The following is a 25,090-nucleotide window of genomic DNA, read 5'->3' as shown; positions in this document are numbered from 1 at the left end:
TCAACATGTATAGTAATCCAGCATCTTCGAGAGTCCTAGAAGAAGGAGGGCACTGTGTAATTCCTTCCCTGTTTCCTGATGCCCATCACCCACCCACTGCACACCAGAGGGGAAGATCATCTCCTATGGCCTGGTGGACCTGCCCCAGGTGGGGAGGTAGGGGAAGCCACCCCCATCCAAGCACCACGGCAAGCTCCCAGTACTTGGGTCCAGGCCTTAACCATGGAAGGCTTCCTTAAATCCTAATGGGCCAATACTGCTTTTGTGTGGAGGATCAAACCCAGGTACCCACGTATGGGTCTTATAGAGTTAGTGGCTATATTCTTGAAGGTCTGCTTGGGCCAGAATTGTTCCCTAAGGGTTTTCAGCTTCTGATTGGCCGTGGCAAGGCTCCTCGGATGGTCCTGGGGGAAGGAAGGAACTGTCTCTAAGAGTTGTGCTAAGACAGCGCAAGGGTCTGCTTTGAGTCTGTGTTTGTCTTTGCAGCAGCCCAGGAGGTGCAGAGCAGTGGCCAGTAAGGGAGAGTGGTGGCTGCAAGCTGCAAGAGAGCCCATCAGCCACTTCCTGGTTGAAGGGGGTCAGGAGAACAAAGACAGGAGGAGAATGGAAGGCGTGGAGAAGAAGCTTGGCTGAACTTTCTCAGTTCAGGAGGGGAGGCAAGTGGGAGCCCCATTGAAGCCTGATGGGAAGATGATGGCTCATCACAGAGAGGTTGGGGTGTGGCTCTATTCAAGGGCAGAGGTGGCAGCCTCCAGCTCTCAGGATTTATAATCTCTGTTCGGCGTGGTATTTGCACAGGTTTCTGGGGCTCCCTGGTGTGGCCATAGCACCTGCCACAGCTGGGGGGAGGGGAGCACCGGGGAAGAACCTTGTCCCTGGGACTTGAGATGGGAGAACAGTCAAGCCTCTCTTGTGGCCCTACTGAGAAAGCAGGGATTCTGACATGCAGGTGGGTAAAACGGCAAACACAGGCTTCTCTTAGGGGATGGGGAGAGGTCCTGCGTTCCCACCTCCCTCTAAGAGCTCTCTGATCTGTCCTAGAAGTTTCTACTTTCCTGTGATCCACTTTGCTATTGTCTCCTGAGAGCCTCCTTAAGGGGCACCCGAGATGTGACAGGTCAGGGATAGAGGGGTCCCTCAGGTCAGATGGCCAGCCCACTTCTAGGTCGGACAGCCCTTCCAGCGGGGCATGAGACTCTTACCAGCACAGTGGTGACTATCAACGACCTGTTGGTCAGAGAGTCAGTGACATTAGGACCTCGGCCTTTGGCAACCTCAGTGATGTTGAGACCATCCGCTGGACTCCACACCCCAACCTGGATGGACAGACAGACAAAAAAACAGGTGCTAAGTCCTTCCTTTCTCCTCACCAACAAGGCCATCTGCTTCTGATTGTCACAACCATTGCCTGTTCTCACTGCGAGTGTCTGTGTTTTGAGCGAACAATTCTGATGACAACTCTGCTGCCCTCCCTCTTCGGAGGAGACTCCAAGGTGTGAATTTCCCCTTTTCCTCTGGCTGACATAGTCTCAGCTGAAGGGGAAATGCAGAGGAGCTGCAGGGGAGCTGGAAAAACAGAGCAGATGCCCAGCAGGGATAGAAGAGCCAGGGCCACCTCCTGACAAGACACTGGGCACCCAGCGGCTTACTCATTTGGTCTCTTTCAGACCAGACACCTGCAAAGCCCAGCTCACCCTGGAATGGAGGCGGTGCTCCTGTTGGGATAAGGGAGAAGGGCTGACCTGTGTAGACTAGATGAAGGGGGAGCTGTGGGCGAGCAGGCAGCAGGCCGGCTTCTGAAACTGTTTTGGGTGACAACATAAGTCCGATGAACTGCACACACTACAGCTGCTTGCTTTGTGGCTTCACGTAGGCATATACCCTAGTCTCCATGGGAAACTCCTCACAGTGTCCTTACGAATATCAAACCAGAGGCTAAAGTCAAGGATGGAGAGGTAGGGTTTAAAAGCCATCCCAGGCTCATGAGATGGCTCAGCAGGTAAAGGCACATGCTGCCAAGACTCATGACCCGAGTTTGATCCCCGGGACCTACTTGGTACGAGGATAGAACTGACTCCTGAAAGTTGTCCTCTGGTGTCCACAGGTGCACAGTGGCTTGAGTCCATACAAGCGCACACAATGAATAAATAAACGCAATACATTTTTTATAAGTCATTCCAAAGCCCTAGGCTTCTTGCAGGTGCATTCTGAGCAAACTTCTCAGCTGGGCCTCATCTTGGCTCCTCTCTCTCAGGAAAGGCATCAGCACGCCCACTCTGTCCTTGGCCCAGTTGGGGGTACTCAGAAAACCTAATCAATTAAACAGAGAGGCCAAGAGCAAACATCCCACTCAGAGAGCTGTGCACTACAGATAGCAGGGAGATACGTAATTATGCTTGGGTAATTCTGCCTTAATCCTCCCAAAGCCACCGGCTGGAGCTAGCTGGATCAGCTCTGACCCAGCTTAGCAAACAGAATGAGGCAACGAGAGGCTGTGGCTATACTGAGGGTTCAGCGCACTCTCTGCCTGTATGGACCACTTGGCAGAGACAGGAGGGAAAAGGCTCTCTTCTAAAGCGAGCAAGAGGTCTAGGTGCAAGAGGCACTCAGCAAACATCTGTCCAGAGGTGGGTGAACAGCAGGGAGCCGCAGCCCAGCAAGCTCTTCTAATCCCTGACAGGGTATCCTGGTAGAGTCCAGGCAGGATGCGGATGAAAGAACAAGAGAAAGGAGGTTCTCTGCTCACAGGCCCAGGTGGCTATGACCGGCAGCCTCTGTGGGGACCCTGCAGGCCAACCTCCATCCGGGGATAATAGAGTTTTTCTTGAGTGTTAGCTACGGTCAATTTGTACCAGCTGCCTGGAGGGCTGCTGGGAGATGGATGCTGCAGGGTGGGCTCAGATGGAAAGAGTGCTCCAATGATCAATTACTGATGCCTGCCACGGGCACAGGAGCGGAAAGCGGTGGCATGTGTGCCATCCATCTACTGTCCCTAGAATTTGACGCTGTCCCCAGAGAGGAGTGGCTGAGAGAGCAAAGCTAGGACAGTTACCTGTGAGCATGTCATCTGCGCTATGGCTGCGGAGGGCAGCTGCCCTCCAGCCCTGGGGGGATTGGGGCAGGGAGGCTCATGGAGTATGCCCAGGGCTGGAACAGTGAGTGGGCATCGGTGATCCTAGAAAGGGAGGCCTCCACCCCGATCTTGGGAATTAATGCCACCCGTGATGTGAAGTACTTGTAGATGAACCGTGAGATTTCCTCGCCACTCCTCCTCTATACTGTGAATGGGAGGACTCAGAAGCGAATTGGGGAGCTTTGGCCATAAGTATATGGAGGCTAGCACTTAAGGCCAAGCAGAGCTAGGTCCATGCCTGGAGGAACAGATGTCACTTTCAGGGCACTTTCAGGGCACCAGCTGACATGACACCCAGAAGTTTAGGAGGGAAGGGACATGAATCAGCTGTGGGGTATTTCAGAGAGCAGAGGAAACTGGGCTGGGTGGGAAGGCCAGCTGAAGATTTTCTCAGTCTTAAAGGCCCTAATGGAGGGCTACAGCATACCAACTTGGAACGGGGGAGCCATGGCAGGGCAGAGCTGAGCTTGGTGAAGCTCCGTCTGTACAATAAGGGTAGATGAGGGTTCAGGATGGATGAGTGTAAGGTAGAAGTCAGGGAGGGGGGTTATAATAACCCTCTGGAGAGGTTGAACACAGGAAAGCTATCCTACAGGCCCAGTGACAGCAAAGGGGTCCTTGTAGCCTCCAGGCCACTGCTCTTCATATCTTAGAAATGCCGGATGTCAGGGCTAGAGGGACACTCAGCTGCAGTGGGATGGGTGTGGCTGAGCCGCTGGCTCCTGCCAATGCTGAAAACTGGGGCTTCAGGTTAAAGCCCCCTCCCAGCCCGGAAGCCTGACTTTTATAGCACATGCTGAAGGTCCCTGGGGATTGTCACAGGCCTCGTTAGAACATTTCTATGTTGGTCAGAAGAGAGCCTTCAAGTCCAGATAGGCTTGCTTTCTTTGACCAAATGCTGGTCTGAGAAGTGAGAATTGAGGGGAGCCCAGACCTCAAGAATTCCAACATCTCTTTGAGGTAAGACAGGCTTAAATAATTAAATGCCTCCAGGGACTATGAGCTTACTACCCCAAGTAGGGAATCTGTGGAGGTTAGGTAGTTTAACCTAAGAACATGCATGTCCTCCTCCCTAAGCAAGCCCTGCAGGGTCTTAGAGACAGTCAGTTTGTGCCACAAGTCTTTGATTGTGTTTCCCTGCCAGGCCTAGCTCACAGAGTGGTGGCATAGGTGTCTGTCATAGCTAAGCCACTGAGACTGATGCCATCAAGTGTAACAGGACCTTAGGGTTTCCTTTGGCCCATAGGTCTGCAGGGACCATGTGGGGGTCAGATAAATCTCAAGGAGTGCAGCCCGTGGGCCTCAGCCTGGGGCTTTGTGGAGGGCACTTCCAAGATCCTGGCCCTCTGCTGAGCCTCCTCCAGAGCCCACGTACCTTCTCCAGGCCATCCTCCTTCAGGCTGATGATGTCCAGATCAAAATCAGTCCGCAAGCCACTGGTTTTGTTGAAAACAATCCGCCCCGTTAATCCTTCCCATTGAGCCTGCGGAGGGGAGAGGACAGAGCGGCAGTTCCTCGGGCTCATAAATCATCATTCGGTACAACTGTACAATGCTTCATTTTAATTACTCCTTGCACTGATACTGTTCCCCCAAGACCATGATTAATTAATAATCACCTCCATCATTGCTCGGGCCGCGGTGCGAGCCAGCGATTTCCACAAATTCTATTACGCTCCTTAGCCAGCTCTACAACTGCACCTTCTCGTGTACAACATCGATCTCGGATGCGCTCAAATGAGCCCCCGCCTGGAAGCCCTGGGAAGGGGGAGCCCATGTCAGATCCCCAGAGAGGGCCAGGGAGGCAGGTGAGCAGAGCTGGAGCCCGTGAGACTCACCCAGGGGTGGAAATGCCTGTAGGCCCAGCAGGCTCTGGGACACAGCCACATCCTTGGAACACTAGCCCTCGATTCAAAGTCCCTCAGCCTGCTGCCGAGGCCCCATGCCACAGCTGAGAACTCTGGGGTCAACGCCGCTAGCCCTGAAACCTACAGTATTCTGCCTCAGCTTCCTCGGCTAGAAAACGAACCAATCACGTTGTCCGTCTTTCCGAAATGCTTCAAGAGTGAAATAAGCCAGGAAAACCAGAGAGGAGTTCTGGCCTAATGGAGACCCTGGGTAAACGGCAGCTTTGTGGTCATTGACAAAAGAGGCAGGTATAACTTTGTGTGGACTGTCCTCTAGGTCGGGGAGGGGGCAGTCCTGCCACGGCTTGTGTTTGTGACTAGTGATTAGCCCACAGCCATTCCTCCCTGGCTTTGGGGTCCTTCAGGCTTGCCAGGGTTGGCTATTGCTCTAGACTGTATCTTCCCTGGAGGACTCCAAGTTACCATTCTCTGTGCACACAAGTGTGTGTGTGTGTGTGTGTGTGTGTGTGTGTGTGTGTGGTGTGTGAGTGGTGTGCCGGTAGAAATGGATGCTGGTGTGTGCAGATGCGTGTGGCGGTGAGAGGTCAATGTTGAATGTCTTCCTCAGTCATTCCCCACCTTATTTATAGTATTAACAGCAACAATAATATAAATGTGTGTGTTGCATATACATGTGTGGGTGCCCATGGCCGTGCGGAGGCTGGAGGTGTCCTCTCTCATTCTCTACCTTACTCTCTCGAGACAGGGTCTCTCTGAACCTGAAGCTTGCCCCTTCTGTCTAGGGTAACTGATCAATAAGCTCTTTTATCCACCTCTCTCTGCTTGTCAATGTCTAGGCTGCAGCAATGTGCAGGGATGTGCTTAGCTTTTATGTGAGTGCTGGGGATTTGAACTCAGGTCCTCAGGACTCAATAGCATGAGCTCTTACCTGCAGAGTCCCCTCCCCAGCCCTTTCATCTTGTATTTTGAGACAGTGTCTCTCACTGAATCTGGAGCCCACGGATTCAGCTAGACTGGCGGGCCAGGGAATCCTATGGATTCATCTGTCTGCCTTCCTGGCACTTGCATTACAGATCTACGATGTGCCCAGCTTTACATGTGGGTTCTGGGGAACCCACTTCCCCAGCAGCCTCGAGAGCTGTGTGGGGAAACAGACCTAGAGGGAGAAGGTGGTCCGAGTCCCAAAACTTGCACTATACAATAGGCAGAGCCAAGCTGGACCTCTGATTTGGACCCTTCACTGTTTTTTCTCCTTGGGGCTAATGCTGGTGGGTGTTTTGCAGTTAGATTTTTGCCTCTGGGTAAAGAAGACCCATCACCCCTCCTGAGGTCATGGGGTACAGAGAAGGGCTTGGAAAATGGGAGGGAGACAGCCAGGGGGTCCTCAGCCATGCTAGTGAGTGGAGGGGGAGGAATGAGGTATCCAGAGGAGAGGTGTGGACAGCAGGAGGTCTGAATGATGGAATCCTGGCTGAGCCCTGGTCTGGGCATAAACCCTGTATTTTGAGCAGGGTTCCTGGCCTGTCCCTGGAATGAGTATCAGTACCTGTCACATGTTCACCACTTTTCAAGTTTCTGGGCCCCAAAAGCTCATCTCTGAATCCAAACTAAAGGCCTAGAGGGTCTTCCTGTCCTTGGGCAGCTTGGCATCCCTGTGGACTTTTACAAATAGTGGTAGATGGTAGCTGGGTTAGAGGCAGGAAGACTGTGAATTCCTGGGCTACTTACTGAGGCTGTCTCAAGCCCTCCTCTATGATGGAAAGAAAGAACGAAAGAAAGAAAGGAAGAAGGAAGGAAAGAAGGAAGGAAGGAAGGAAGGAAGGAAAGAAGACAGGCAAAAGGTGTCCCAACTCATAGGCAGTATCATGGAGCCCTAGGAGGCTGCAGAACGAAACAGGCTTGATCTGCCTAACAAGCCACTGGTCAGCAGGTCCTCAAAGAGGTGGGTGTGGTGCCCAGTACTACATCTGTGTGTATGACTGAGTGTTATGAGTTATCACCTTTCCTTTGTGTGTTCTGGAGCCCAAGAGGCTCCTGGAAATGGAGGAAGAGCAGGCCATTGGGCAAGGTCAGGCTCCAGGAGGAAGTTTATAGCAAAGAGCTTAGGGAGCCCACGGAACTTCCACTGTGACCCTGCAAGGTGTGTGTGGGGGACATCATTGTCTCCATTTCCCAGATGTGAATACTGAGGTTCAAAGATGGACTGAAGCACTGAGGAGAGCATTCAGTTAGTAAAATGCCTGAGGTCCTGAGTTGGATTCCCTCACGCTCACGTGAAAACCTCAGGTGTGGCTGTAGACACCAGTCACCCCAGAGCTGGGTGTGGGTGAGATGGAGACAGCAGATCGCCAGGACTCACTGGTCAGCTAGCCCACCTAACCAGTGAAGCCAGGGTCAGAGAGACCCAGGCTCAAGAAAGCCAGGGCAGAGAGTGTAGTGGAAGATACTATCTACCTCCACTCTCCACATGAATGCACACCTGTAGACACACACAGACACACAGAATCCTGGGAAGCTGGAACTCACACACACATACGCACACATGTACACACACACAGACACACACGGAGCCTGGGAAGCTGAAACACACACACATACAACGTACAGACACACACAGAGCCTGGGAAGCTGAAACACACACACACACATATATACAGACATACAGACACACAGTCACACATAAAGCCTGGGAAGCTGAAACACACACACACACACACACACACACACACACACGCATACACACACACATGTATACACATACAGACACACATGGAACCTCAGACGATGAGGCACACATGCTCAGAGACACGTACACATGGAACCTGACAAGCTGGGACACATACACAGACACACACATAGACACATATACAGACACATGGAGCCTGGGAAACTGGGACATACACACACACAAAGACAGACGACAGACATACACACAGAGATACAAAGACACACATACCCACACCCACATATACACGGAGCCTGGGAAACTGGGACACAGACAGACAGACATGCACACAGAAACACAAATATATACACACACACACACGGAGCCTGGGAAGCTGGGACACACACACACAGACATACAGACAGATAGACAGACAGACATACAAACACACACACACACACACACACACACACACACACACACGACATATAGAGCCTTGGAAGCTGGGACAAACAGACAGACACACAGACACATACACACACATACAGACACACACATACAGACATACACACAGACACACATACACAGAGCTGGGGAAGCTAGGAGCCAAGCAAGGGGATGGAGATTAAAAGCCACATCAGAGAAGGTGAACAGCTCTGCTTAGGACTTCACAGGGAGGCCCGGCTTCCCTCAGGCTGGCTCCCACCCCTCTGGCTTCTCTCTGAGGCAGCCCACACCCTCAGGCTATCCGCAGGCCCCCAGGGAAATCTCAGCAGGTGTCTTCAGCTGCCTTGCTCCTGCAGAGGAGGCCTTCCTCCTTGTCAGCTCCAGAGGAATTAAATGCCAGCAGGTGCGGCCTGTCTGTGGGCGGGTGGGCAGGGGCAGGGCAGGAAGCCACGGGCAGCTCCTCCCCGTGACATTTCCCGGCCCACCCGCCCCCTCTAGCAGAGGCTCGGGACTCGCTAAATGAAAGATGCTTCGCACGCTCTGAACTCCGGCCTGGTATTTTCCAGCTCCTCACGGAAATGCCAAGTCTTTAAAATGATTTACTGTCACACAGTCAAACAGGGAGATGGGCAACTTGGAAGTGGACAAAGGGAAGACTGGACTCTGCAGGGTACCTGGGTTCTCAAAGTGGCCAGTTATAGACTGTGAGCATCTCTTGGCTACTCCTGCCTGACCCCCATGGCCCTGAGAACAGAAGGAGTTCTGTAAAGGCTGGGAGTGTCCACGCCAGCCTGGGTAGGAGATCTCCAGTGGAGGGAATGAGACCTGTCTTTTTAGGCTGGGCAATGGAGAATCTGCTCCCCTTGAGCATTCATGGCCGAGCCTCATGCTTTCCAAGGAGCAAGGGGTGAAGAGATGGGGCCCCTGAAGCAGTATGGGCTGTGGGCCCTCTGGCTGGGACCCACCACCCCAAAGGAAGTTAGAGTGACTACAGATGATGGTAATTGAAAAATCAGAGCTGTCAGGTGGAGCACAGCGCTGAGAGCAATCCTCAAAGGCTGTCAGTAAATGAATGGACTCCAAAGCAGCTTGCCTGTTTTAGTCTCTGAAAACACACACACACACACACACACACACACACACACACACACACACACACAGAGAGAGAGAGAGAGAGAGAGAGAGAGAGAGAGAGAGGAGCCTGGACCTTCCTAGAGGGCCTCACCTGAGCCCCTTGTGTTGGTCACCACGGTCACCCACTCACTCTGCCACAGGATAGCCCTGCCTAGACCTCATCCTATCTAGCCTTCTCTTCTTCCTGGTTGCTGAGACTAGACACTGGTCAGGCCCTCTGTCTCCCGACAATTCTAAGCTGAGGGACAGAGTTGGCCATCTCACCCCAAGCCACTTAGCCAGCGTCAATGCCCTGACACACAAAGCTCTGACTGAGTGTATCTATCGGTCTGTAGAAGGGAGCCATAAACCCTGTGTCCAGAGTGACGGTGGAGAGGACAGAGAAAGAGAGATCTCAATCCCCTTAGAGACTGGAGAAACCGAGCCTCAGGGATGTGAGGTGACCTGCCCAAGTCTTCACGCAGCAGAAACCACTTCCATCTGACCACCAAACCTGAGCACTGAGGCTCTCCACTACTTCTGACCATCCATGGCCACGGGCAGCTTCCCTGGAAGGATGTGGGGACTCACCTCCTTGATGAAGTTCATGAAGCGGCCGCCAAAACGCCAGGCCTTGTGCCGGTGGCACTGCAGGGAGTTCACGGTCATCTGCGGCGCTCGCTGGTAGCACACGGACACGATGTGGACGGCATCGTAGAGCAGGGCTGCATCAGTCTGCAGAGGGCACAAGGCCGGTCTGAGGGCTGCTGCTGCTGCGGCTCAGCTCCCGGGCCATCTGCCCCTCTCCCACAGAAAGCTCGTGGTGTCCTGGGGGAGGGAGCAGGCCCTCAGGCCCGGAGGGGAGCCCTGCCCTTTTACCTCAAGAGAAGCCAGCCTCAGTGGCCCTACTGGTCTATGGATACCCCAGTACCGCCCTCTTTTCTGCAGCCAGATCCTCTCTGCCCAATCCCTTACCTAATCCCACCCACTTCTTACTCCTTTTTTGCCTTCCCAGCCTCACACCTGCCAGCTACCACCAAAGTTCACGGTCTTTCACTCCTTTTTCTGTAAGCCATTTATAACTAGCCCGTGTCTCCATCAGAGGGGCCCTTGGGGTGGGACTGTTGCTGTTCATGGGGCTCTGGCTGATATAGGACAGGTCTCAGCTAGTGACTGAGGTCCTAGTTACTGAAGGACCTCAGTAACTAGCAGGAAGAAAAGGCTAGATAGAACAAGGTCTAGGCAGGTTTTGAAGTGTTATATGGGGAGAAGGAAGGAAAAAGAAAGGAATGTGAGACAAAAAAGAAGGAAGGAGGGAGGGAAAGAAGGAAGGAGGAAGAGAGGGGGCGCCCCTGGGGCCCATCTGTCCATCTGCCCACTGTACCATCATCACTCCATCCAACAGGCCTGACTCTGCCCGGGGAGCTGCCTGTAGCCGTTCCATGGACCACTTCTCCACAATGGCTGAGACATGGGGATTGTCCACATTGAGTATGCGGAACCCAGTCAGGTTCACCCCCGAGTAGCGGTAGGGCTCCAAGTCTAGTGCATAGAGATCCTGAAGAGAGAGAGGCTTGATGTGGTTAACAGGTGGCCAATTTCCCCCTTCCCCGGCCCTGGGCACCCCTGGGCCCGAGCCGTGGCCCCGTGAAGAGCCCTGTGCATAAAAGGTGACAGAAGTACCCACAGAAGAACTGGACGCAGAGTCCACCTGGATCTTCTGATACTGACCTCACATGCTGACTGTGGGAACCAAGGAGCCTGTTTCTTCATCTACAAAATGGGAACCACTCCCCTTTACAGAACCGAGAGAAACCCTCTCACCTTGGGAGAACAAAGGTTACTGGGCCTGGGCATCGCCAAGTGACAATGAAGGAGGCAGAAAGGCCAGAGGAAAAAAATTTCCCCTTCATAGACAGGTGAATGGGGTCTAAAGAAATCTGCTGCCTTCTTCCCTCTTCTCCATGGCACAGCGCCCTTTCACCCTGCCTCCTAGGAACAGCTGTTCAGAGGACTCTCCATGGTCAGGTCCCATGCAGCCTGGTAGATGGGAAGGCCTTGGGAAGCCCTTGGCTACCAGCCCAGGAGAACAGAATATAAAGCCAGCTCTGGCCCCTCTTGCAGCCCCAGCTCAGGCCAATGGGCTGGTGTGGCAAGGACCCAAGAGACAGGGCAGTGGGAATAGCCAGCTCCCCAGTAGCAGAGAAGAGAGCGTGTGGTGGGGGTAGTTAGCCTTCACAGGAGCCAAACAGAGCACCAGAGGTTCAAAATGACTCCAGACTCAAAGAGGCACGAGAGGAACATCAGATGCTTTCAATACGAGGAACAGTTGCTTGCAGGTCACGGGGTGGGGGGAGGGGCTTGGGGGCTGCTCCCTAATTCCACTGGGTTAGGAACTGCCGTTGACGCTAGTTAAAGCCCAAACTTCTGGTTAACATGAGATCTGTGTCCGGCACAAAAGGTCATCCCTAAGGCTGTGGTTTTATTGCTTTGCAGACTAATCTATTTTGTATGTGACCCGACTGCCCTACTCTATGTCCATTGGAAAGCTGATGCTCCCCTCACCACCCGGCTGTTTACTCCTGACTTAGAAACACATCCAGTCTACACTTACTTCAGACTAATGTCTTAATTTTCAAAAACAAATACTTGAACAACGTAGACTGGCTGCAAGCCTGGACTGGGGAAACTGAGTCCTTGGTTTGCACTTTCCTACTTCCATTCACTGAGCTGTCTTCCGCCTTGAACCTGAAGCCCACTCTCACCTCTACCTCAGACCATCAAATGGGACACAGGCTGGGGCCCATAGGGCAGACCTTGAACAACACTTGGGCATCCTGTGGTCTCTTAGATGGCTCCTTCTGGTGAAAAACTCCTGCTCCTCCTCCCGCATTTCCAGGAGGACCCTTTTGGAAAGGCACCGTGTGCATTCATCTCTGCTTTGCAGAGAAGAGGAGGACTTGGAGCCCAGGCAAGAACGTCTTATCCTAACCGGCCCAAACCATCTGTGGATTCGACCCACCGTGATTTTAAACACATACATATACATGTATGTATAATTGCTCATCTATATTGAACATGTAGACTTTCTCCTCACAATCCCAATACAGTGACCTACGCAGCATTTACATTGCGGTGGGTACTGTAAGTTTTCTAGAGTTGATTTAAGGGAGACAAGAGCACGTGGTAGTAATATGTAAATACAATGCAATTTTATACAAGAGACTTGAGTGTTGTGCTGTCTAGTTTTATGTCAACTTGACACAAGCAAGAAATTATCTGAGAAGAGGGAACTACAATTGAGAAAATGCCTCTCTAAGATTGGCCTGTTTATGGGACAATGTCATGATTAATAATTGATGGGGGAGGGCCCCGCCCACAGTGGGTGAAGCCATCCCTGGTTCTATAAGGAAGCAGGCTGAGCAAACCATGGAGAGTAAGCCAGTAAGCAGCACCCCCGCCATGGCCTCTGTATCAGCTCCAGCCTCCAGGTTCCTGCCCTGTTTGAGTTCTTGCCCTAAATTTATGGAGCTGTAAGTGAAATAAGCCCTTTCCTCCCGAAGTTGCTTTTGATCATGGTTTTTGTCTCAGTAATAGAAACCCTAACTATGACAAGCATCTACAGAAATTAGTATCCGAGGAGGTCCTGAAGCTAACCTCCCCTCCCCCATCCCCATGAATACTATGGATATTAAGGAACAACTCTCTATGGCCTTGCCTCTAGGCCAGTGTTTAGGACAATGAGGAGGAAGTAGGAAAAAGTCAGCACTAAGATGGTTAGAGGGTGTCTAAATTGTACCAGTCTCAGTGGAAAGTGAGTGTGGGGACCATAACACATTTTAACTCTCTCTCTCTCTCTCTCTCTTGGTTTTCTCTGTGTAACAAGCCCTGCCTGTCCTGTACTCACTGTGTAGACCAGGCTGGCCTCGAATTCACAGAGATCCTCCTACCTTGGCCTCCTGGGTGCTAGGATTAAAGGTGTGTGTTACCGCACCCAGCCACATTTGACTTTCAAATCAACTTCCCTTCTCATTTTACAAATAGGGAAAGAGCACTGGAATGAGGGTGGCTTGCAGAAGAGGTGACTGAGTCACAAAGACTCTGCCCTCCGAAACACCACCTGAGTGGTGGTGAGTTGGTCAGGTGAGGGAGACTTCTCTAGGACTTCAGCCAACTTCCTGGGCTGCCATTCACAGGCTCATCCACCAGACGATCATGAAGCCCAAAGGTCCTCACTGGAGGCCAGTGCCAAATTCCCAGACTTCCCAGCCCACAGAGCTGTAAGCTAGAGAAACTCCTACTGTTTATGGCCTCCTTGGGCTAAGGCATTCTGTCTGTGGGCTGTTCTCTTAGACTCAGAAAAGCATCACTTCTTCCTGGTAGCTTCCCTTATTGTTCCTTTACATACACACAACCAGGTCTATCAAAGACCCAGCTCTGATCCTGGGACACCCCCCGCCCCAGGCTTTCATCCTAACAGGCAGCAACTGGTAGGGTCTGGGTCTGAAATCCCTATGAGCTCCTGAGCATTCTTGACTCCTGTGTGGAAAGGGTCAGCCTGGCTAGTAACCTCCTGAGTGTTTAAATATTTACTTCCCCCTTGGAGGAGGCTCTCTGTGAGGATGTTAAGTTGGAAGTAGCTTGGTGAATTGCCTGGGAAGGAGGGTAAGCGTCTGATGGGAGTTTGTTTCAAGACCCAGGCCTCTGAGACCTTTCTAGGAAGGCCTGGTGAGCTAAGCATATTTTTGCTTTGCAATGGGTATATCCAAGTCTGGGGCTGCAGCTGAGCTTCTGGGACCATGCCCGACACCCACCATCCTCACCCTTCTCAGCATGGGGCTCTGCCTCTTCTCAGCGTCAATGCCAACCTGATGTCTCAAATGATGACAGATACTAAAACAGTAGCCTTCTCAGGGCCCCTGACTCAGTTTACCCATGTCTGGGCTCAGAGGCCTGCCTGCCTCAGTGTGAAGTCAGGCATTTCTACTTCGGTGGGGAGTAGTGCTTCTCAACCTGTTGGTAGTGACTCCTATAAGGATCACATATCAGATATCCTACACATCAGACATCTATTCACATCGCGATTCAGAACAGTAGCAAATCTACACTTATGAAGTAGCAATGAAATAATTTTATGATGGGGAGGTCTCAACAACAGGAAGAACTGTAGGAAAGGGTCACAACACTAGAAAAGTGGACAACCACTGTTGGGGAGGCTTGTGTGCTAGTGAAGCCCCCTTCCCTGGTCCTTAGCTGCAACATTTGATCTGACAGGACAGCCAGTGGCTGGTGGCAGGGGTTGAGTAGAGGGCGGTGCTTGCTAGTTTGCTTTTTTTCATCGCGGTGACAAAATCCCCAACAGAACAGTTCAAAGGAAGAAAGGCTTATTTCAGCTCATGGTTTCAGTTTCATCCCATCCTAGTCAGGGGAACGGATGGAAAAGCAGAGAGGCGGGAATGTGTTGAATTATCTGTTCATACCGTGGTGGGCCAGGAAGCAGAAAGTATGGCGGGAACCAGGGGCTGTGTGTAGCCTTGAAATACCTCCTTATAGCAGTTGGCCCTACCTCCTGGGGTCCTAGAGCCTCCAAAAATCCTGCCACAGAACTACAGAACAAGTATCCAAAGCATGAGCCAAGCCAGTAGGGGGACATCCTAGATTTCTGTCATACCAGGTTCTCATGGGTGTCAGGGCTAGGAGTCACTTTTCTTCACGCCATTCCCTGGTCTCTACAAAGTCCCCTAGCGACGCAGAGTACTCCCATCCCTGTGGCATGAGGGTAGTGACATTGAGTAGCTGCTGAAGAGGCCTCTTTGTCCAGCTCCTGTTATTGTTTTTTTGTTCCAACTGCTCCGGGCCAAGACCCTAAGTGCTCAACACGGTGAACTGTGGGTAACTTTGCAGCTTGGCAAAAAAGTTGCATTTCCGATGCCAAATGTTGACACACTGAATTCAGTGTCGACTGGGGACCTTTTAGAAACATTCAGCATAACATAATAGACTAATTCATTAGCACCCCATGGGTCTGAATGGGAAGAAGCCGATGCTCGGAAAACATGGCCTCAAGGAACGACAGATGAAAATATCTTTCCCATGATGTAACTGTTATTGCCGGGAAGTGGCATTAATTGTGATTGCTTATCTATTAATTTATTATAATTCTTTTTTTTTCACCTCCAGGCTTTTACCTACACGTGACATGTACCACGGGCTCAGCTGGGGCTGATTAGCACTGGGTTATCTGGGAATGGCTCAAAGCTGGCTGACATCAATAATGGCAGCTGGGGTCATTAAAATGTTTTCCGAGTGGGAGAAGCGACTTTTTGAGAAAATTTTTTTGAGGGGAAAGGGTTGACGATGTGCATTTCCTAAGATAAATGCCCAATGCCACTGTCCCTCCCAATAGTGCCACCACTGACCAATGGGCATGAAAATGGAGCATCATGAGAGAGGGTCCTGAGCTAACATGGCTGAAAGGAAGACCCTGAAGCTAGTAACAGACTGTGATCAGGGAAGAGGACCAAGGGGGACATGGTGGATGCCCTGACACATGGGAGCTACTGGGATTGCTGTGGAAGACACCCAATACACATTCCACCATAAAGCTGTTTGCTGCATTATGGAGGCCACAGCTCTCTGGAAGGGCCTGGTCTCCCGTGCTCCAGAAAAGGGCAGGAGGGAGAACAGTGCCCTAGAGCAGCCGCATGGCAAGACCCAGAGTGAGAGCCTGAGCCACTATCACTGATCTTTTGTGAGACTTTGGGCAAGTCATGTCATCTCTCAGATGCCATTTTCCCACCAGTTGGTATAGAGTGGAAAGCACACTCTCCCTTGGTGGCCTGGAAGGGGAAATCAGAGGACACAGGCAAAAGCCTTAAGTGTGGGTGCTGCTGGGATTTGTGAAGACTCTGTTTACCCCATTAGTGTCAATCACCGTGCTGGACCATTATGGCCAGACATCATGAAGAGTCTACCTGCCAGAGGAGGCTTGGGGCACTGCAGTGGCAGTTGTCGGCAGAGGGCTTGGCAGCTGGAAAGCCTGTGCTGGGAAAATCCCTGCTGTCTGCTTGTCACCAAGTCATCTCTCTCTGAGCCTCGGTTTCCACTTTTCTGGGGGAAATGGGAGAGCCACAGCTCCCTTGAGACTTGTTTTGAGGGATGGAGGACACAACGGGAAGCCAAAGCAGGAGATGTTTCAAGTACCTCGACACCGTCCAGGCTTCAGATACTCACCCTACGGCGTAACACTGCCATTGCCATTGTTTTACAGATACAGGCACGAGGCAAAGAGAAGGGGGGTACCTCGCCTAAGGAAGTGATGCGTCATTTCTGGTGGTGCTGTGTGTGTGTGAGTAGTTTGTAGTTAATGTGTACACACATGTCTGTGCGGAGACCAGAGGAAGACGTTGGGTGTTGGGAATCTATCCCGTTTCACCTTACTCCCTTGGGAGGGAGCCTCTCACTGAACCTGGAGCCAGGAAGCCCCCAGGAATCTTCTGTCTCCACCCACTACATCCACGGCAGAGGTTATAGGTGTGCGCAGCCACAACCAGCTTTTCAACGTGGGCTCTGGGGACTTGAACTCGGTTCTCACGCTTGAGCAGCTAGTGCTCTTTAACTACCGAGCCATCTCCCACCCTCCAAAATGAAGTATCTTAATTCTAATCAGACACACCAGGGCCCGTGGTCTCAACTGCCTGTTGCAAGTGGTGATGAGTATGGATCTTGCTGATTACCGTCTAATTTGCATGGCGGCCTCTCATCCACTCATCTCCCACTCAGGCATCACAGAGCACCTGCTGTGGGCCAGGCACTCCGTGGGCACTACAGACAGACAGCCTTGCTCACAGCAGGACGTCTCAGAGCTGGTGCGTGAGCTGTGTGTCGTCGGGTCCGTGTCTGTTCATCATACCAGCTCAGAGCCGGGGGTCCCAGCATTCGTTTGGTAAATGAACACACACAATAAGGAAACAAACTCTAGGACGGATGGGCAGTACGTGGGGCTGGATGAGAGATCTGGGGTGTTGGTATGCTTCTCCTGAGACCTCTGATCTTGACCTCCATGGAAAACGGCATCACTGCAGAAGGCACAGGGACCGAGAGGGGTGCTACCATCTCTGATCTTGGTGTGGAACGCTGGCAGGGATTGAGCATCTTATCCTAAGCCCCCTGGTGGCTCTCTAGGACACAGAATGGCAGAAAGTGACTGGGCTGAGGTGGCCTCTTAGGGAGAAGGTACCTGGTCTCAGTCCCCAGTTTTTAGGGTCCCTGTCTCCCTTTGGTACTTTCATCAGGTGTCTAGTTCTGCTTTACAGCCAGCAGGATGGACAAGGTGGCCCTGAGCTCTGCATGGGCACAGTGTGTCGCCAATGAAGGGTGGGTGACAATCAGAGCATGTTGGTGACTATTCTGTGCTGGGGAGAAACCCTTGCTGGCAGCAGTAATCCACTGCTGTGGCATATGTCTCACACTAGAGGACTGCAAGCTAAGGATACAACATGGAGCCCTGAGAACATGGCTGATTCTCCAACTCCGGCGTGAGCCAGTTCCAACCCATTACTGAAGACCTAACCTGCCTTCTGGCCTTTGCTTGTGTTGTTCCTTCTGTGTGGGATACCCTTCCTTCCTCCTCTACCCACTGGTGAGCTCCTATTGATCCTTCAAGGCTTAGCTCAAGAGCATCCTTTTCTAGAAAGCCTGCCTCCAACTTGCTACCTCCTACCAGCCTGACAGCTTGGAACGTCTCCTTGTGCTGTTCCCTATGGCTGTCTGCCTGAGATCACAGGCCAGCTGTATCAGAGCCAGATATGTAGAGGAAGTCAGAATCGCCAGCTAGGTCCAGACGCTTGGTGAAGAATGCTGACCGGTGATCTATAAATGAACAAATCATCTAGAGGCCTGTAGGACTGCAGGAGTGGGGCCACCAGTTCCTGAATGGGAGATTGCAGGGAGGGAGGGTGAGGACGGCTCCAAGGCCAGGCAGCTCAGCACTGGTGCCCTTTTTGGCACAGGATGCCATGATTCTGCTGATCTCAGACCACAACTAATTATTCTAATGGGTTTAAATGGCCCTAAATGTTCTCAGAGTTTGGACAGGACCCATCTGGAGCCAGCAGGTGGGTGCAAGGGGCTGACCTCAGCATGGATGGTGCAGGATCTAAGGTGGTCACCCCAGGTGTGATGAGGGCCCTTTGACAGATGTAGAGGGGAGGGCAGTCTCCCTGGCAATGGCCACTCTCGCCAGCTCCACCTCAACCAAGCTCTGCTCTCACCCCTGGGCCTGATCAGCTTCCTAGGCCTTCCAAGGAGGTAGAAGCCCATTTTGCAGAGGAAGAAACAGAGGCACGGAGGGCTGGTCCCTTACCCAGGGTCCCCATACTAGCCCACGGAGAAGCCATTCTCTACTCTGGCTCCAGAGCCCATGCCCGTGGCTTCTCAATAGTGAGCAGGTCACAGATAGATCATTGAGACCTCTGCTGGAGCCACACCTATTCTTTAAGAAGGTTTGGGTCTCCTCCAACTATAGCGCTCGTCCCCAGCAGGCTGGCCCAGGCCCAGCTCAAGCAACCTCCATTCATGGAGGTCCCACCCTTCCTCCCAGGACCCAGAGGTACGTTACCAGAGTGGTGAAGATAAAGTGGTAGTATTCCGTCATCATGCCCATGGCCATGGCCTGTGGGGAAGCAGAGTGTCAGCTAGCAGTATGGAACTCCCTGGCAGCCCTCTATTCATCGGGGGCAAAGGGCTTGGGGGACAGGACAGGATGTGGGCTGTGTGAAATTATCTGTTCAAACTCAGGGTGAGACCTTGGGTAGGACCGGCTGGCAGACAGCAGCAGGTTCCCACCGAGAGGTGTGGCGAAACTCACCTGGGGGTCCAAAAGACCCCCAGCTCTGCAGGGCAGCAGGGAGGTACCCAGCTGTCTGGATTTCCAGTCAGTGTCTCTGGGCCTGTCGCTCAGACATGCTGACAGAAACCTGGGCTGCCTCAAGAGCCCAGCTCTACGTGGCTGAGTTTCCCCAGTCAACCAGGCTCCGGGGGACCAATTCTTAGCATGAGTGTCCCCTAGGAGCAATGAAACCTCCATGCTTCCCTGATCCCATCAGGCCGCACAACATACCACACGCTCCTCTGGGGTTATCATCGCAAGCAGCACGAGGTCTCTGTGTGATGTATCTGTGTGTTTTATTAGCAGCCTGTAATCTATAACACTAATGACTGTAATGCATTTTCTACAGAGTTCCCCAGCATGCAGGGCCCACCGAGGGCTCTGGAGGGAAATGCCACAGGGTCAAATATACCTTGAACTGCTGCATGATCTCTGTCACCCTCATCTGCACTGGGAGGGCTGAGAGGAGGCCAGCAGCCAGGAAAGGCCTCAACCTCCTTTAATCCACTTTTTAGCTCAGCCCAGGGCTGTCAGCTCTAACTCTATGTGTTTTCCAGTCAGACAGTCCTAGGGATTAATCTGAATTCCCAGCTGGATGACCTCAGGCCCACTGCTCCCCCTTCAGCCTCAGTTTCTTCACCTGTCATCTGGCTGTACGAATAGGCCCTGCTTTCAGGTTTAATGGGGAAGGACAGATACCCGCTGAGTGCCTCTTGGGTACGCCAATGCTATGACTGCCATTCTGTCACACATGCAGAGAAGAGAGGGGAAGCCCTGGGGCAGGACTTCAACATGGGGTCCTCCACAGGGAATGGAGGGTGTCCCAGGCCTAATGCCAGCTCTGTGCCAGAAGCACCATCTCTGCTGTCCTGTCTCACGGATGCCCCCAGAGATGCCTGAGGTGGGATTATGAATGGACTCTGTCCACAGAGGAGGAGATAGTAGTGTCTTCCTTATGGAACATGGAAGGGAAGAGGCAGGACAATAGGGGAAAAAATCTCCTCCTGATCCTTAGGCAGGGCCTCATGTATCTCAAGCTGGCCTTGAACTTGTATTATGGCTAAAGATGATAATGAATTTCTGAGTCTTCTGCCTCTGCCGCTGACTCCTGAGATTACAGGCATGTGCCACCATATGTGGATTATGTGGTGCAGGGGATTAAACCTGGGGCCTCCTGTATTCTAAGTAAGCACTCTACCAAGACTTAGAATGAGGTCCAAGGACACAGATATACTCTGTATCTCTAACACCGCATGTCACTGTGTAGCCCAGACTAGCCTTGAACTCATGTTCCTCTTGCTTTCGTCGACAGCTTGAGTCGTGTTTGGGAGTGGAGGACCATCCAGTCTGGAGAATGATTTTCCTCATCTACCACATTGCAAAGCTTGCACATTGTTTAAAGAGCAGTCTCCCAGTCTTAGGAAGTAACAGGAAGTGGGGAATGAGTCCCTGGGAGAGGCAGCGAGGACTGTACTGAGAAACCAAGGCTCTCCCTGTCCCCCGCTCCCCTCTGAGCACCAGCGCTCTGTTCTCATGCCCCCTGACAGGCTAGTGGAAGTGGGCTAGAAGGCAGTGTTTATGCTAGGGCAGTCTGGAACCTGGGCATGACATGGGGCAGATTTTAACACAGCTGGAGGAAAAGGACCATTATACTGCTGGTACAACTGAGGCACAGGGCGCCGTAGTGGCCCCTAAGGTCTTACAGCCAGCTGGAGAGACAGCTAGGATGCTTCCTGGGGTCACGCTCTTTACCGTACCTGGAAAAGGAGATGTAGAGCCATGGCAGGTCCCCACCCAAACCCCACAGCTTGGCTGGCGCTCACCCACCCACCTGCTTGAGGATCTGGGCTGCCATGGTGTGGCTGCAGTCGAAGATGATGCGGAACTCCCGGCCCCGCTTCATCTCCTTGAGCAAGGGCCTCGAGTCATCCGAGTCGATGGGGAGCTGGCGAATCTTCAGGCGGATGTTGTACCTGGAGGGGGCCATGATGAGTTCCTGCAGCCGGATGAGACCTGAGGGGCCCGGGACACAGAAGACACACATGTACGCGCCGGTGTGAGCCACCCCAGGCATCTATTCTGATGTCTCCATGGAGCCTTCCTCATTTGTTCCATTCAGAACCGTCTCCCTACCCTCAAACACCCCCTAATATCGACACCAGCTTAGGGGGCTCATCCCCTAGCATCCTCTGCCTGGTCCCCATCCCCCACTCATTCTGCTGTGACTAGAGCCCTATAGCACCTGGCCCAGGGCCTCAACACTCAGGGAGTACTCAAACAACATTTCTGTAATTGGATAGACTTACTGTTTTCCTCTCCCCGAATTGAAAAAAAAAAAAAAAAAAATCTATCCTCCATCTTGGCATTTTGTAAAAACCACTTAATCTGGGGACTTCCAGGGGAAAACGGAATGTCACTTCCTGGAGACAAATTGCTTGGTTAGGTCTAATTAAGTTCATTTCCTTCCCCATTTCAAGCTCCTTTCTTGCTGACTCCTCGGTAGTTTCTGGGAGAGAAGCTGCTTGCTGCTCTCCATTGGCCCTCCCCACCGAAGGAGGGGCTGAGCCAGCAGGTACACGCTGTCTCTCTCTTCCTTGTGCCTTGAGCTCGGGTGGGCACAGCAGCTCCACGTGGGTCACACACCTGTGCCTCACCCCCACGAACTTATCCTAATTTTCCTTGGGATAAATAAGTGGGAGAGGTGCTCCCCCATTCCGAGTTTATGTGACTCAGGAAAAATCCATCCCAGCTCTAGGAACAAAGCACATGGCCCCAACCTGGCCAATAAGCAAGCATGCCCTCTGGGGATAGGAACGAAGCGGTTCTGTGATTAATTAGTGCTAGGTAAGAAACAACCCTTTGTATGCAAGTAAGGTGGGTGTAGGTCTGCGGTCACCACATCTAACCAGAGATAGGATCCATTAGGGCGGATGTCAGAGAAGAGGAAAAGCAGAGGACAGATGTTCTGATGACGCTCATTTGAACCTCTGGGTCAAAGAGTAAGATCTAAGATCTTACTCTAAGAGTAAGTCTAAGATCTTCTGAGGGCGCCAATAAGAACCACATACACATACATCCCTGCATTTCTTAAGCTAATGTGCACTGAATTAACGGATGTGGTCACCTGTCACAGCGTTTCCTATTTAGGCAGCACCTCCCACTCTCACATTCAACTTTAGAACCCTTCCAATGGAATCCCAACGTCCAAAGCAGTCCCTCGTACCCAGCCTAAGTCCGTCCAGTCCTCCCTTTTCTTTCTGGGGGTTTTCTTGCACCAGCTTCTTGTGCCAACCTCCCAAAGAACTCCAAAACGTTCGTGGGTTCTGCATAGACAGGTAGAAGAACCCTGGTTCGAACAGGCCTCTGAGTTCCTAACACCTAGGAGAGGGAGGGATCAATAGACCTCAGCATAGGAGGGGCCATAAATTACCCCTGTCACACCCAGAAGCCCACCTTCTCCAGCAGGTCTGGGTTCTTGCGCTGTTTCTGCTGACCTCTCACATCTGTCACCTGGAGGCCCTCCATGCACACAACACTCCTGCCCACTCATTTTTTTCTGACCCTGTTGAGCATTAGCAGGCCCGTGGGCTCTGGAGACCCAGATCATGAGGACGGCGGGGACAGTCTGGACGCTGGAGTGGAAGCCACCAGGGCCCGTTTGTCACAGAGCACGTCACCCCGTGTAATGCATAACGACCCACATTCTCCAGCAGCAAATGTCAGACTTCCTTCCCATCAGTGTATTCCCCAAGGAGACTGGGGCTCCTTCTGGCCCACCTCCAGAGGACCGGGCTGTCTGTGTCTGCCTGAGACTGAGCTTCTCTCTGCCTGCCTCCTTAATCAATCCCTTCCAGAATATCCACACGGAATCATGGTTGTTGGAATGGCATTTTTTTTTTTCACTTACGAAGCACTTTTGTGCTCATAGCCCCATTTTACCGTCTCCGTCCGAATCCCGGGAGGCACACAGAACAGGAACCTTCACGGTGGGACAGGTAAGGACTCTAGGGGCATGGAGGTTAAGGGAGCACCCTTCGTTCTGAACCAGGCCACAGGTGGGGCTGGGTTTTGAGCAGCAGTGTTTTGCCTTCTAGGCAGAGACATTTTTTCTCCACCTTATGGCTCTTTTCCTCCCTAAACCTTTTCCTTTCAGCCCTGGCAGGAGTTTGTGCACAGATTGGATTAGGAAGATGGAAACATGGCAGGGCTCAAAGGTCACCTCCTCCACAGCCACTCTCCTTGAGGCCACTGCTGTGAAAAGGATAACCCAAATTCCTCACCCCGTCCCCCAGACCCATACCCTTTGCATGGAGACGGGCAGTGCCCGCCCGCCAGGCTCAACAGGCATGATAGAACTCCATCCTGGCTGATTCTCTTGCTCCTTGGCCATAGTTAGGACAACAATGCCTGGATGAGCCTGCTGGGGGACAGAAACACACGGAAGAGAGCCAAGGCCAGGCTAAAGCTACCAGCAGGCAGGCAAGTAAGCCAGCTGAAGGCAAAGTAGCAGCTGGCCAGGCCCAGTGAGCCTCTGACCTTGTGGATTCAGGAGCTAAAGAAATATTTGTTGTTTTAGGCCACTGGATTTTGGGGGTGGAGGTGGTTTCTTACACGGCTTATTATAAAAAGGGCTAGCAGATGCGTCCTCGGCTGACATGCCTCAAAAAGTGTGGTAAGGTGCCAGTCCTCGTGACTGTAAAGAGCCAGTCAGTAGCCATCTTACTCCCACTTGACAGTGCCTAGGAGTGGTTGGCACCCCATGAGCTGTACAAGACTGTCTTCTAGAAGGTTCAAAGGCAGACCTTTCACATGGATGAGGGTTATGAGTCAAACTAAGACAAATTTCTTTGTCTCCTTCCAGCTTGGGGTGTCGGCATCTGAGGTGATGTCTGGAGCTGCAGCAGCACTCGTGTGCCAAGGAGGAGAAGGTCAAGAGGAGTGTGAACAATACCCACCCAGCACTCTGACCCTGGCAAGCTGCTAAACAAACCCTGGAAAGGTCCAGCCCCACACCCCCATAGCCACCAGAAAACAAAGTGGCGATCACTTGATTCGATTTGCTGGGTTGTCCCATCAGCTAAAATGTGGGCACAGCCCTGCCACACACATTGCTGAACCCACCGTGCTTCCCACAGGGTGGTGGTCCAGCCCTGGTGAAATGCCGTGGTTGAAGGAGCCTGCCTTCTGCCTTCTGCCTCCTGCCTTCTGCCTCCTGCCTTCTGCCTCCTGCCTCCTGCCTTCTGCTTCCCACCGCCAATTTGCATTGTCATATCACTGTTCACTGCGGCTCTGAATCCTAGAACCCACTGTTCTCTTGATCGAACCCCATCTCTCATTTCCTCAGCCATAAGTACTTCCTAAACTGAACTAAATTGAGACAGATTGAAAATCAAACTGAATTAAATGCTGATGAAATATTGCAAGATAAAAAAGTACATTAGGCACTGGGCAGGCAGAGAAATGAAGGCGCAGCCATCCCACTTTTTTTTTTTTTTTTTTTTGAATGGTTAATGAGATTACGAGAGAGTGGGGTGCTGGGAGTGGATCTCAGTGGTAATGCAATAGCCTGGGTTTGATTTCTAGTATCTTGTACAAAAAAAAAAAAAAAAAAAAAAAAAAAAAAGAGTTGAGGAAATGGTACCATCTAGAGGTCACTGGCAATTCTGGTAGAGTGATGTGCTCAAAGACAGGAAGCTCCAGGCTTAAGTGTTAGCTCTGAGCAGAGCCATCAGCATGGTGCCCTGTCATCCTGGCATAGCTCCTTGCCAGGCCTTGCCCTCCCACAGCACCCAGCCTGGAGGCCCTGCACCCCTGGGCAATGGTTCCAGCCAGCATCTGCTCTGCCCACTCTACCCGTGACACTATCCACGGGTAGTCTGTTTCTTCTGTTTCTTCCTGTCCACGTCTGTTTCTTCTCTTCTGTTCTGATCCCAGGTTCTCTTCTGAGCAACACCTTGAGGAAAAGCCGCACCTCCT

The 25,090-nt window shown here is 52.1% G+C and overlaps 1 protein-coding gene across 2 annotated transcripts in view; it reads right to left on the bottom strand.

Moving 5' to 3' along the window:
* The window catches only part of Grik3 (glutamate ionotropic receptor kainate type subunit 3), a 215,752-nt gene that overhangs the window by 46,120 nt on the left and 144,542 nt on the right, over nucleotides 1-25,090 (bottom strand). For both annotated transcript variants that reach the window (XM_055611045.1, XM_055611046.1), the window contains exons 4-9: nucleotides 20,946-21,127; nucleotides 18,845-18,898; nucleotides 10,610-10,783; nucleotides 9,817-9,960; nucleotides 4,509-4,616; nucleotides 1,203-1,316 (exon numbers count right to left, since the gene is read on the bottom strand). In XM_055611045.1, the coding sequence (XP_055467020.1) occupies nucleotides 1,203-1,316; nucleotides 4,509-4,616; nucleotides 9,817-9,960; nucleotides 10,610-10,783; nucleotides 18,845-18,898; nucleotides 20,946-21,127 (776 nt within the window). The remainder of the gene's footprint in view (nucleotides 1-1,202; nucleotides 1,317-4,508; nucleotides 4,617-9,816; nucleotides 9,961-10,609; nucleotides 10,784-18,844; nucleotides 18,899-20,945; nucleotides 21,128-25,090) is intronic.

This window comes from Psammomys obesus, unplaced genomic scaffold (genome assembly GCF_907164565.1).
Source record: "Psammomys obesus unplaced genomic scaffold, mPsaObe1.curated_primary_1811, whole genome shotgun sequence".
NCBI lineage: Eukaryota > Metazoa > Chordata > Mammalia > Rodentia > Muridae > Psammomys > Psammomys obesus.
This window is presented reverse-complemented; position numbering and strand designations above follow the sequence as displayed.